This window comes from Ursus arctos, unplaced genomic scaffold (assembly GCF_023065955.2).
Source record: "Ursus arctos isolate Adak ecotype North America unplaced genomic scaffold, UrsArc2.0 scaffold_33, whole genome shotgun sequence".
NCBI lineage: Eukaryota > Metazoa > Chordata > Mammalia > Carnivora > Ursidae > Ursus > Ursus arctos.
In genome coordinates, this window is record NW_026623019.1 from 7,971,739 (window position 1) to 7,985,294 (window position 13,556).

Consider the following 13,556-nt stretch of genomic DNA (forward strand, 5'->3'; position numbering starts at 1 on the left):
TATATGGTGTTAGACCAAGGCACATGCTCTCTCTGCAAATTCCTCAGAAACCAAGTTCTCCAGCTTCCTAGAAATGTGATGACTTCCACACTTGAAGAAAAACATGATTTTACAAAGTTGGACAGAGGCTGAAGAACTTAGCTTCCAAAATTATTTTTATTATATGCTGGCTAAGCGTGTTGAAAATCGAATGGAGAATTTCAGTGTATTAGCAGAAGGAGGAAGGAGGAAAACCCAGAACTTCAAACATCCAATTTCCCAAATCACACATTCAAAACGAGGCACCTTGTTCTAGAAACAGTATGAGTGTACGAGAGAGCGGCTTAAATGAGATAATGCTGGGGCTTCCCAAGATAACGTCTGATGTGCTGCGTTAGAAATGAATGCATTTCCATAAAGCAAAACTTTAATGACTCAAGCTAATAATTACTTGTAAAAAGCTTTCTATTCCAGTTCATCTCTGGACTGATTAAAGTCAATTTGTCTCAATATTATATTTCACCTGACAAAGACTAGCTGGCAGGGGGCTGATACTTCACCATACAAAGAATCTGGTTAACGGGTCCTTTGGTGAAAAGGTGCCCTGCTTTGCCCACTCTATACCCAGAACCATATATTATCCACTCAATGTCTACACAACAGGGGGCTCGGACTCCCCCGTGCCTAGGATGAAAAGATTCTCTTGTAAACTGGCAAGAAGCCTGCCAGCAGTGGCCTGACCTTCCCACAGACCGGAATGCCTGGGAGGTGGGCAAAATCTCTCCCTGGGCTCCTTCTGCCTTAGTCCTTCCTGGCCTATCGACCGTACAGACAGTGGCCTCAATATTTGGTACCAGAGCCCTTGTGCAGTCTACTAGCATCCCCAAATATTTTCATATCCTGACACAGGCCACCCAGAAAATGGTACCATGTCTCACACACCCAGAGCCTGGAAGGAGTGTGGAGCCCCGGCAAGGCTGCTGGGAATGACAAGCAGCTGGCAAGGGACTCCACTCCAGCCCGCCTTGGTGGCCCCCAGGGCTGGGAGACACTGACATCTCCTTGCAGCCTAGGAGGGCTGGAATGCTCTAGGCTACTTTGCACCCCATCTAACCCAGGCCAGGTTCTGTTTCCACAAGGCCTCCACAAAACAAATTAAGCAAAAACACAGGGGAGGCCTTGGGCTGGGTATCAGCTCTGCCCACACCTGCTTTGTGACAATACATATCATGCACCATGCCCCCCTTTTTCTTTAATTTCCAGTTGCATAACAATAATAACAACAACAAACACCAAAAACCTGATTCTAAATCAGTACCAAATATTCAATTTCAAGAACTGAACCTGTATCACATAGTCAGTGTTAAGAATTCAGTGGTGAACTATTTGAGATCAAAATTTTTAAAATGTGTGTCAAGGTATGAATGTATGCGCAGACCTATTTTTCATTATTTTAATGAAATCTCATCAAATATAGAAGACCCACAAGTTAGGAGGAAGCACCACAGAAAAGTGCTCTTCAGTGTGTGGAAAGCTTCATTTCAGGGTTCATTTAAATATCAAGATCTACTTCACATTTAGACTCGTTTCAGGAAAAAAAAAGTACGTGAGGCTTTTGAAAGAATTTGGCTTATAATTTATAGAAGATTTCAAAAACATATAACCTACTGGAGGCAAAGTCAAGCTACATCTAATATATGCAATGAAAAGAGTGCTCCATATGGCTCCGTAAGGTCAACCCACTCTTCAGTTTACAAATATGGGGACATCAAACCAAATGTGTCCATCCCAAGGCAATTTTGTGGTAAGGACTGGCACTGGTATTTTGCACGGTTTTCTAGACTACATTGGAACTATGTCTTTCAATCTCTTTCAAATCCACGTGGGTTGAAAATTTAGTACAGAATTACCAAAACTGGCGAGGTGCCTGGGTGGCTGTCAGTGAAGCGTCTGCCTTCGGCTCAGGTCATGATCCCAGGGTCCTGGGATCCAGCCCCGCTTTGGGCTCCCTGCTCAGCGGGGGGTCTGCTTCTCCCTTTCCCTCTGTCCCTCACCCCTGCTTGTGCTCTCTCTCTCAAATAAATAAATAAAATCTTAAAAAAAAAAAAATGACCAAAATTGCTAATCTAAAAAAAAAAAAAATACAAGTGACGGCCTGAAGAACCCCCTTAGAGAAACATAGCAATGCATTCTTTGAACAATCTTGCCAAGGAAAGAAAGGTTGTTTTGTTGTTGTTGTTGTTTTTAAACCAGTCATTTTCTCACCCTTTGGTTGGCTTTTACAGAAAAATTTGAACTGGGGGTAAAAGTCATGCTTTCCCAGTACCAGTAAATAGGTTAAGACAGCTGTGACGGCTTGTCCTTCAGGCATACTGAAGTGCTCAATCGAAAGGCAAAAGACAACAGAGGGCCCTGGGGGATGGCAGAGAGAAAAGGCAAGGAGGGCCCCTCCTCCAGGCTCTTGTTTTGTCTCATCTGGGCCCAGATGCAGTTCCGCGTCTGCCCTATAGGAGGCAGTATTTACAACAGGATCAAGGGCTCGGCAGCAGGTTGGGTCTCTGGGGAGAAAGCGGGAAGAAGCACGCCCTGGCTGAGCCTCACGGTCCCTCCAGCAAATGCTTTTAAGACACTGGTTTAGATAAGTTTCAGAGGCTTTCTCTGCTTGGGATGGAAGATAGCAGCTAATTTATTCATTTTAATTAATGCCAGCCCAGGAAATTCTTTAAGGAACAAAGAGGTCATTCTTAATCCTCCCCAAGACAAAAGGTCACGGTCCGATTTCATCAACCCAGCTTTCTCGAATACCTCATTTTCCTCTTCGTGCTCCAGGATGGCCTGCAGGAACGCCCTCCGCTCGTGGCTTGAAGACTTCTGATCAAACATGCCGGCCTGGATCACTTTCTGATCCACGTTCAGCTTGTACTTCGCCGCGGCGAGAATCTTTTCCTCCACGCTGTTCACCGTGCACAGCCTCAGCACCCGGACCTCGTTCTGCTGGCCGATGCGGTGAGCTCGGTCCTGTGCTTGCAGATCCTGTGAGGGACAAGGACACGCTGCGAGGGGCCAGTAAGCCCATTAGCCCAGGACCCACGTCGCCTGCCCGAGAGGGAAGTGAGGAGGGTTGTTTCACCCACTCGTACTCATCAAAGATTTTGCTTTCATTTTTAAGCTGGGCTCCGAGGAGCTCAGTCCCTAGCTAAAAAACAAAACAAACAAGAAAACAAAAACCCCAATACATTTGATGTCAGATTTATGAGTTTGATATTACCTACAACTGACCTTACATTGCAAGAAATCACGGACGCTGGTGTGAAGTGTTTAAGACGATTTTACAAATATCCATGAATTATACATACGTTACACATATACACTGTACATACAGGGACTGCTCAGGTGACAGAGATCTCCCGGGATCAAAATCCAGCAAAGACGCGATCTTCAGTTTGGGGAAGGAAAAGGATTGCTAGTGGAATGCTAAATTGGTCACATTTTGGGGGGCAGAAATCTGGCACTGTGTGTCGAAAGTGTGAAAACTGGGTATGGTCCCACGCCCAAAATTTTACTTCTGGTAATTTATCCTATGGAAATAATCAGGGATATGCACCAAGATTTACAAATAAGGGTGTACCTCTCGCTGTTAAAGATGATTTACAATTTTTTAAAGCAGAATTAAATCAAAATTCAGCAATAACAGATTGGTTAAAAAAAATTAGTCTCTGTATGTTATGTACCACATACTCTATGTTTAGTACCATACAAATCAATTAGCAACTTGATGACACAGAGCTATCAGAAATACAAACTACAAGTTACCTATGAGAAGGTATATCAGGATCCTACTTGCTCATATTTACCCAGACCAAGAAAAGGCCGGAGGAACACACCAACGGTACTGACATTTCCAAGTAACGAGAGTACAGTCATTATTAAAGTTTCCTCCTTTTATTTTCAAATGGTTTAACTTTATTTTTCTGCTTTAAACATATATTACTCTTATAAGAAGAAAAAGGTTTTAATGAAATCTTTCAATCAAAACCTTCATAAACCTAAGACCAAGTGACCTGATTTTGACACTACACAGTAAAACCTTCTCGGTCTGTCACTTTTACTCAGTCTGGCCCAGGGGATGGTCTCTGCGTCCACGCTAAGGAGTGATTTCCGGGTCTCCCCCATTAGGCCTGTTTATATTTATAGGGCAAAAGTCTGTCCCCTGTATCCTGCATCCCTAGCACTCGATTTTGCACAAGCTAATACTCCACAGTGGTAAAGCCCATCCTCTTGACCAGATGAGTTTCCTGGTCATGCACATGGCATAAGGCGACAAGAGGCCAAAGTCCACACAGGAGACCTCTCTTTGCTGCAGGGACCTCTACGATTAAATGACTAATGAGGCCAAAACTGCCCCTCAGACGATGTCTGAATAACGTTAGATATCAGACAGCCGAACCATGAACATAGCTGGCACGCACCCCGATTAGATGATTTTTCCAAAGAGGAGAAAGTGAGGTGGGTCACTGAAATCCAAAGCTGGGGGCTGGGGGGTGGAACCCTAAACTTCATTACAAGACTTTGGTTCAATCACCTCTCTCAACACACGCTCACCAGCATGGGGAAGCAGCGGCCAAGGTGGCGAGCTGTGCGCGGCAACCTCTGGAAGACGTTCTACAACAGGGGTCAGCGCACTGCTTCTGTAACAGGCCCAAGAGCAAGTTTCTATGAACAGTAAATACTCTAGCTTGTCTGGGCCAAGAGCAAACACTTTGCAACTGCTCTCACCAAAAGCTGATTATCATCTTCTTTTTTCTCCATTTTACATTTTTCTACTTAAAGATGGGGGGAGAAAACCATTCTTAGCTCGCAGGTCTTACAAAAGCAGATGGCAGGCCAGACTCAGCCCCCAGGTCTGAGTCTGCTGACCTCCGCCCTAGCAGATGCTGATAAATCACAAAAATATTAAGATACAGGTGGCAGGAGAATATAATAGGCAAGGAAACAGAGGGCCCAGGTCATCTACAGACGGGGTAGTAAGTTCGAGAGTCCTCCTGAGCTGGCTGCAGCGAGGTGTTCGGTTGTGGTTTGTTTTGTTTTGAGGGGGCTCCAGTGGTGTTTTTTTGTGTGTATAAAGCCATCTATTTGGAAACTAGCAAAAATTAGTGTTTCTAGGCTGAAGAAGTTTATGGAATGTAGCCTGTAAGTCAAAATGGGGGGGGGGGATACAGTGACAAAGAAATCCGTGCTGTCGTTATTGGGTGGATTCTTCAGTACTTCTGAGATCTTGGTCAGACATTCCATCACACTAGGGAGGTGTGACTGTATCTGGAGACAAGAACATAGCCCAAGAAGAGGGCCTCCAAGGTAACTCTGTGGTTGGTCCTTCTGTGTAAACAACTCAACTTCAGCTCCATGGGCTAATAATAAGGGTCCCAAGCCATGTTTCCAATCCACAGTTTGGAAATGAGAGCCTCAGTAATCCCGAGGGATTTTACTGCTAATTCCACATGTCTGTGTCCTAACTTTACGTCTAGCGAGAGCCTCCAATTAGCGACTTTTAGGCCTCTATCTTCAATCTGTCAACTTTGGTCAAACAGAACCACTATTTGGTCGCTAGGCTTTAATTTTGTTTTTTTGTTTTTTGTTTTGTTTTGTTTTTTTGTTTTGTTTTTGTTTTTTTGTTATTTCAGGCTCTTTTTATTATAGGGGATCAGAACCTGCTCATTTTCTTTTCTTTCTTTCTTTTTTTTAAATGATTTTTTATTATATTATGTTAGTCACCATACAGTACATCCCCGGATTCCGATGTAAAGTTCGATGCTTCATTAGTTGCGTATAACACCCAGTGCACCATGCAATACGTGCCCTCCTTACTACCCATCACCGGTCTATCCCATTCCCCCACCCCCCTCCCCTCTGAGGCCCTCAGTTTGTTTCTCAGAGTCCATAGTCTCTCATGTTTCATTCCCCCTTCTGATTACCCCCCCTTTCTTTATCCCTTTCTTCCCCTACCGATCATCCTAGTTCTTATGTTCCATAGATGAGAGAAATCATATGATAATTGTCTTTCTCTGCTTGACTTATTTCACTTAGCATTATCTCCTCCAGTGCCGTCCATGTTGCAGCAAATGTTGAGAAATCGTTCTTTCTGATAGCTGAGTAATATTCCATTGTATATATGGACCACAACTTCTTAATCCAGTCATCTGTTGAAGGGCATCTCGGCTCCTTCCACGATTTAGCTATTGTGGACAATGCTGCTATGATCATTGGGGTGCATATGGCCCTTCTCTTCACTACGTCTGTATCTTTGGGGTAAACACCCAGTAGTGCAATGGCTGGATCATAGGGTAGCTCAATTTTTAACTTTTTAAGGGACCTCCACACTGTTTTCCAGAGTGGCTGTACCAACTTGCATTCCCACCAACAATGTAGGAGGGATCCCCTTTCTCCACATCCTCTCCAACAATTGTTGTCTCTTGCCTTGTCTATTTTTGCCATTCTAACTGGCATAAGGTGGTATCTCAGTGTGGTTTTGATTTGAATTTCCCTGATGGCTAATGATTTTGAACATTTTTTCATGTGTCTGTTAGCCATTTGTATGTCTTCATTGGAAAAGTGTCTGTTCATATCTTCTGCCCATTTTTTGATTTGTTTATTTGTTTCTCGTGTATTGAGTTTGAGAAGTTCTTTGTAGATCTTGGATACCAGTCCTTTATCTGTAGTGTCCTTTGCAAATATATTCTCCCATTCCATGGGCTGCCTCTTAGTTTTTTTGATTGTTTCCTTGGCTGTGCAGAAGCTTTTTATCTTGATGAAGTCCCACAAGTTCATTTTATCTTTTGTTTCTCTTTAGGCCTTAATTTTGATTCAACATGACAAAGAATTATTACAGACACTTTTTTTGCTTTCAATGCATGCTAGAACCAACATGGTAGAAAGAGTTGCACAGCTTTCGTTTCGGGGACCACGCAACCTTTATGCAGGGGTATAGGATGGAAAGAGCCCAAAGCCAGGATTCACACCCAGACAGACACGGACAAGTTGACAGTGACTGGTTTCTTCACGTGGAAAGCATTTCGAAGACTAGGTATGTAATTAGGTTTGCAAACTGCCTTGTGGTATCCAGTGGAGTCGTTTGCTTAATGAAAGTTAGTTCTCTTACCTTTTATATGAAAAATCAATACTCTATCACTCTAAGATCACGGACTTCTGAAAATGAAAAAAAAAAAAAAAAAAAAAAAAAGGTCTGCCCAAACTAATGGCCGCGTTTAAGTGACAGACATGAAAAATATGATCAGGCCAGTTGCCCAAATCCAGTGGTAGCGAAATCTACCTGCGGCAGACAAAAATACTGGGAGAAATATATGGCCCACTGCCAGGAACCTGTGCTAAATTAGACCAGAGGAAGTCTGAGGTCCTGTGTGTTTTGTTGCCTAAGTTTTAGTTCCAATACAGTGAAAGGTGAATGGATTGTTCAACGCTCATGCAATTTACTTGATTCTGGAGTTCCACACTGAGTTAATGGTTGTAAGTTTGTGTATGTGCATTGTGTATGTGTGTGAGAGAGAGAGACAGAGACGGTGGGGGGAGACAGAGAGAAAGGGAGAGACAGGGACAGAGGGAGAGAGAGGAGTGGAAGGAGAGAAAGAGACACAGGCATGGATGTCCCAGCATCCTTTCTAGAGGGAGTGGATTCCTCTGCCATCTGGAATTTGCACGGTGCCAACGCAGGTGGTCAGCTGGGAAGCCACAGATGTGCCTACCTCCAAAGATAAAATCTAGCGCGCCCTCCACTCTCCTATAGACAGGCTTTCTTTTTTTTTTTTTTCTCAGTAAAGATTTGGGTAGCAGAGGAAGGCTGATCTGAACCACACCGAGCACCTCGGGGAGGAGAAGCGGCACATTCTAGATGCCCAGCCGAGCCTCAGCGCCTGCGGCCCGGCAGCCACCCTCAAAACGTGGGATTGACTCTAAGTTCACAATAGTCAACAGGAAAACTGCAGGTCTGTCACGGGAATGAGAATTCCACCTGTGCCTGGGAGCGCAGCGTGAGACATAAAAATATATGAAATATATAAAAATATTTTCTGAAGACTCAGAACTAATATACTCTGTGCTGGAGCTCCGGAGCCCTTTCCAAGGTCCAGACGTTTCCACAGGAGCTATCTTTACCGTATTCACCGAGAGAGAACGGCTGGGGGGCACAGCAGTGGTCAAATGGCTGTGGCCACCCTGAGGCTTGGAACCACTGGTCTATTCTTGAAATCAGCGCCCCTCAGCTAGGAGAGAAACGACGGCAGAATCTCTGGGGAGCTCCTGAATGTCTCGAGAAGTCTGGGAAGCACCTGCAAAACGGGGCGCGGGGTGGCCGGGAATGGGAAGCAGGCGTGCGTGCTTTTTGTAAAAGCTCTCTCCTCGTTCTGTGCACCCCGCGACTCCGTTCCCTGCCCCAGACGAGAGCTGTAAGCCTGTCCGTCCCAGTCCCCACCGTGACCCAGTGAGACTACTACTCTGCATGTTCGCAGCTGAGGAAACTGAGGCGCAGGGAGCAGCCCGGGCGAAACCGATGTATGATTCACATCTGCACGGGAGAGCTGCGGTTTTCCTTTGTACTATTTTGAATTCGCGTGTGCTCCAAAACGAATCAAACCCCGACAAACATCATTCCACCCAATTTCGTACCAACAGGCGTACTAGCTCCCCGCATCACGGAGCAACCACGGGGGAGCCGTGCACCTTTCTCAATCATCAAAGCACCCCTATAAAAAGGAGAACTGTATATTTACCAGGCTCAAAGAACTTCGTAGCAGATGCTCCGTGGGATAGACTTTGATGGCGATTTTAAACAAAACAGACCAAAAGACAAACTACTATTAATTGTTTGACCTTCGGGAACCTACTTACAGCTTCTGGGGACTCATTCTCCTTGACCGGAAGGGTGCATCTGGTGATGTTAACAGCCTGACAGCGTTGTGAAAACGGAATGAAGGAGGCTGGCGCAGAGTTAGGGTCCAATAAATGTTAGATGTGGTCGTTTATGTTTTGGACCATTTGTGATGTATCCCATAACTAAACATCCTTTGCTTTGGGGCCAATCCCAGGAGATGGGGTTAAAACTAAGCAGAGCCTGAGTTTCTGTACCCCAAACCGGAGCTTTCAAAGGCACAGCGAAGGCATGTGGAAGGCATCTTATCACCGAGGGAGGTAAGGTAAGAGAGCCCTTTGGAGAAATGGCCCACTCTTTTGGAAATCTGCTCTTCCCCATGAATGTGAATGACAACACCCATACACTTTTAGTCCCTCTAGTTCCAGAAGGGATGCCGGGCACCCACGTCAGAGAGAGACAGACCTGGTGAGGATTCCAGTCGCTGTCAAAGATGACCACGGTATCAGCTGCCTGAAGGTTCAAGCCCAGGCCGCCAGCTCTCGTGCTCAGCAGGAAGATGAAGTACTGGGACCCGGGCTCGTTGAATTTCTTCAGCAGAGCAGCGCGGTCCTCAGACTTGGTGGTGCCTGTGGGTATAAGAAAAGTAGAGAAAGAGATTTTTCTCAAATCAAGAAGGAACACTGTCCTATTACCCATGGTTTCAAAACGCTGGGTTTAAACACTTAGGACTGGGCACCTTTGTAACTTTACAAATACCAGAACATTCTCATGTTACACTAAAAGTTAATGAAAACATTTTCTAGATTTATTTCTGTGCTTAGAGCACCAAATAATTTTAAAAAACCCACCTACCTACCTACCTACACACACACACATACACATACGCACATGTGCCTACAAAGATTATTATAATGGTTTAAGGCAATTTTGCTGACGGGCATTAGGGCGGGCAGTTGTTTATGCCAAGAGGGTGGGAACAAAAGGGAAATCAATTTCCACTGCGTTTTACCGTTTGGACCGCTCCTGAGCATGATCTGGCTGGGAAAAACACAAAACGTGAAAGGAATATTTTTATCCAGGTTAGCACGACTTGAAGCCACAAGAACTCCATATTTATCCATAGCCATGTATATGGAAGCTGTCGAGTCTGTTTCTCATGTTGACATTCCGCTGAGTTCACAGGGTGCTGACCCTGGTAACGCACCTGCCAGCGGCTGGTCCCACGGTGCCTAAGGAGACGCCACGATGGGGAGGAAGCGGAGTGCGCCAGACCCCAGAGCACGGCCTCACGTTTAGGGCATCAAGGCCCCCGCACCTGCCTCCCGATCAGCCACCCAATCACACACTCTGTGTTCGTATTTACCCAGGAGGCACTGCTGCAGAGTTCTGAAAGAGGCTTTAGGCTGTTGGGAAACAGATACGCGTGTCTCACGACAGTCCCTAAACGCCTGCGATACAAATATGACTTCTACATGGTGTGCTTTTTTTAAGGATGAAAAGACACCAGCAACTTATTTCAGAGGATTAAAATATTTAAGTGACGGCAGCTTACGAAATCATGTTACCATGAGGGTCAGATACCCACACATAGCAGGGGGACGGGGGGGGGGAGCTGTTCTTCACATTAATAAAAATAGTAAGTACCCTCCTGAGGAGGGGGAAAAAAACCCCAATTCCCCATATATAGCAAACAGGGATTAGGACCAAGGGGCTTTGGGGGTTCTCCTCATTAAACGAAGCCATGTTCTTCAGAGCTCATTTTGCTTTCTAAATTAGATTTCGAGTTTGGCCACCTGGTCAAATCCTGCAAGGAGAAATGGTAAAGAGTTTAGATTTGGGGGGAGAGGCACTAAATGTGCTCTGCGGAGTGACGTTTCAACTCCGTGGGGCTCTTTTTACTTTTTCCTTTTCTTTTCAGAGTTGGCTTTCTGCGACCACGGTGACCTGTTTGTTCTCGACCCTACTGGAAGACGAGTTCTGTGCTATCATGAAACCTGCTCCCTGTATTGTCTTTCCAGGCGCAATAATTTAAACAAAATTACTCAGGGGAGTCACAGTTCACATATTTACCCTCTGCCTTAAAGCACATGGAAAGCCACAGAAACAACAACAAAGATGTTTCTAAAGTGAGGGAGAGAAGGAGTTTCCAGAGACAAGGATGTCTGTTTTCCGGCAGCAGAATACAGCATTTATATGCTCTGAAGATGTAAGTTCAGTTTTAAATCCACTGAAAAAGAATCGGCCACGTGCATTAAGCTATAAATTAAACTGGTTAGTGGATATGCCTCCTGGGGATGGAAATAACCCTAAATGCAAAATACATTACTGGAAAACAAAAGAAATACCAAAATCATTTGGTCAAAGGAGTTTTCGGGCCCTACGCCAGAGACCTTAAGCAAAGACACGGACTGCATCTCTGGTGTGGATTCACACCGTCTAAATAGCTGGGAACTGATGAACTTTCAAAGCCAGAAAAACCTATGATTAAGTCCCTTTTCAGGCAAAGAACTATGACAGTGCTAATGACACGGTTCAGACTTTGCTGGATTACCATTCCCATTAGTCACAGGTTCCCCGAGTTGAGATCTTTGCAGATCGTCAGCGATCTTTGGGATATTTGAATGACTGTGTCGAGGTTTATCCACAGAGCAAATCCATGCTTGCAGGTGGCACAGGTTTTCACACGCTCAGCGTCAGTGTCAGTCCCATGTTCTGTGAGACTGTGAGGCAGAACATAACCAAGCACACAATTAATAGCAAGTGTGATTGTGTTGAAAGTTGCAGAATGTGCCAGAAGGAACACACTGCCAGGCTTTCATGATTACTAATTTTAACTTAGTTTCAGCTGCTTTGGGAAAATTTTGTCTTCTGGGATGTAGCTTCACCACTCACTCTCACTCAAAAATCATTTCCAGCGAAAACAAAGACTATAACGGGACAGTAGCCAGATCCGTTCCTGCAACCAAAATGCTTGCAGGAAAAAAAAAACTCTGTTTAGCTGTCATTGAGTGATTTTTCCCCCCCTGAGGTCAAAAATTTAAGACCTCAAATTCAGCCATGAAAATCTGCAGTCATTTGAACCAGCGGGTGAAGGGGCCGGTGGTTGGAGGCTGGTGCACTTGTGTGTGGATGGATTGTTCGCCCCTTGGTTCTCTCCAGCCCCAAAACAAATGGCTACTGTTTCTGGTGGGCAGAGCCTGAACCGTTTTCTCAACTCCATCTGTAACATTTTGTTACGAAGCTTGTGTACTTGTTGTCTCCTCCAACCTAACGGTGAGGCCTCTGACAGCAGGAACGCAGCGGCTCCATTCATCTTCCATCTCCTTCCAATTCACCGCTTTAAAAATTTTGAGTAAGTTCAAAATCATTCTTGAAATGCTGTCGCCAGAAAAGCAGCCTGTGTTTTCGGAGACGGGATATATCTTCCTGGGTCTGCAAAAACTGACTCTGAACTAAGCTGGCATCAGAGAGATCTAAGTTAGAAACTGGCTTCGCCGTGTACGTCACGCGTAAGTTAGCGCATTTCTCTAAGCCTCTGTTTTCCCCCCTGTGAAATGGGGATCATATTCGTACCTTGGGAAAAGGGGGTAAAAGCAACTTGTTTGCCGAGAAAGTTAAATCAATAATGCCCATGAAGCGCCTTGCCCGGTATCCCACAGGCAGTAGGCATTCCATCAATGTTACCTTTTATGACAAGTATTATTAGTAATAAACGGATAAGGTCAGCCCACCAACAGCAACCTGCGAAGGAGACTCTTTCAAGCTGGCAAGAAAACATTACAGAGATTTGTTTCAAGGAAAGCACTTCTTGCCAGTTTCACAGACTCGAATATTCCAAGGCCACAATCCTCAAAGAGGGGAGATTCCGAACGAAAAGCCACAAAGTAGTAAAGAGCAGCTGTGTGGGACACCAGGGAAGGGCTGCCCCACACCTGAGCAGCAGGGGAGGCAGGCTTGCCCTTCAGATGAGTGCTGACCTTGCCCCTCACGGAGAGGGGACGGGAGAATCAGGCCAAAGGACGAGACACAGTGCAGGAGATGTGGCAAAAGAGACAGACTGCGGACGACAGAACCGTGTCACGAATTCAGAAGGAACACTGACGTAGCCGTGCGTCTGTTTGCATGACTTGGAGGGGAGAGGTGAAAAAGATTTTTCAAAATCAAGTCTGTCTGAGGTATAATTAGTTCAAAAATTAATCACACTCCAGGAGGTAGACCATAAAGAGAATTCATTTAAAAAATAAGAGAGAGGATGGCAGGTCTGAGGTTGGTGTGTGTCCAGTTCTATCTAATTAGTGGCAACCGGGGGAACAGAACATTGGACTGAATGTAAAACAAAACCTTTTGTTTATTTATTTATTTTTATGTTTTATTTTCTATTTTTTTAAGTAGGTTCTGCGCCCAGTGTGGAGCCCAACACAAGACTTGAACTCATGACCCTGAGATCAAGATCTGAGCTGAGCTCAGGAGTCGGACGCTTCACCAACTGAGCCACCCAGGCGCCCCAAAATAAAACCTTTTAATGGAACATAAACTTCCAAAATAAAACCTTTTAATGGAACATGAACTTTTAAATTTCTACCTAACAATAACTTGAAGATTGCATCAGATAAAAACAAGATATTAGTAACACTGTACTGTTCTGTATGCAGGGGTTCCACACCATCCTGCCTGTAAATTAGCTCCTATTCCCACA

General features: G+C 44.9%; 1 protein-coding gene across 10 annotated transcripts in view; it reads right to left on the reverse strand.

Moving 5' to 3' along the window:
* Positions 1 to 13,556, reverse strand: part of SMARCA2 (SWI/SNF related, matrix associated, actin dependent regulator of chromatin, subfamily a, member 2) — a 170,567-nt gene that overhangs the window by 71,596 nt on the left and 85,415 nt on the right. For all 10 annotated transcript variants that reach the window (XM_026519295.4, XM_026519290.4, XM_026519293.4 and 7 more), the window contains exons 24-25: positions 9,323 to 9,486; positions 2,785 to 3,012 (exon numbers count right to left, since the gene is read on the reverse strand). In XM_026519295.4, the coding sequence (XP_026375080.1) occupies positions 2,785 to 3,012; positions 9,323 to 9,486 (392 nt within the window). The remainder of the gene's footprint in view (positions 1 to 2,784; positions 3,013 to 9,322; positions 9,487 to 13,556) is intronic.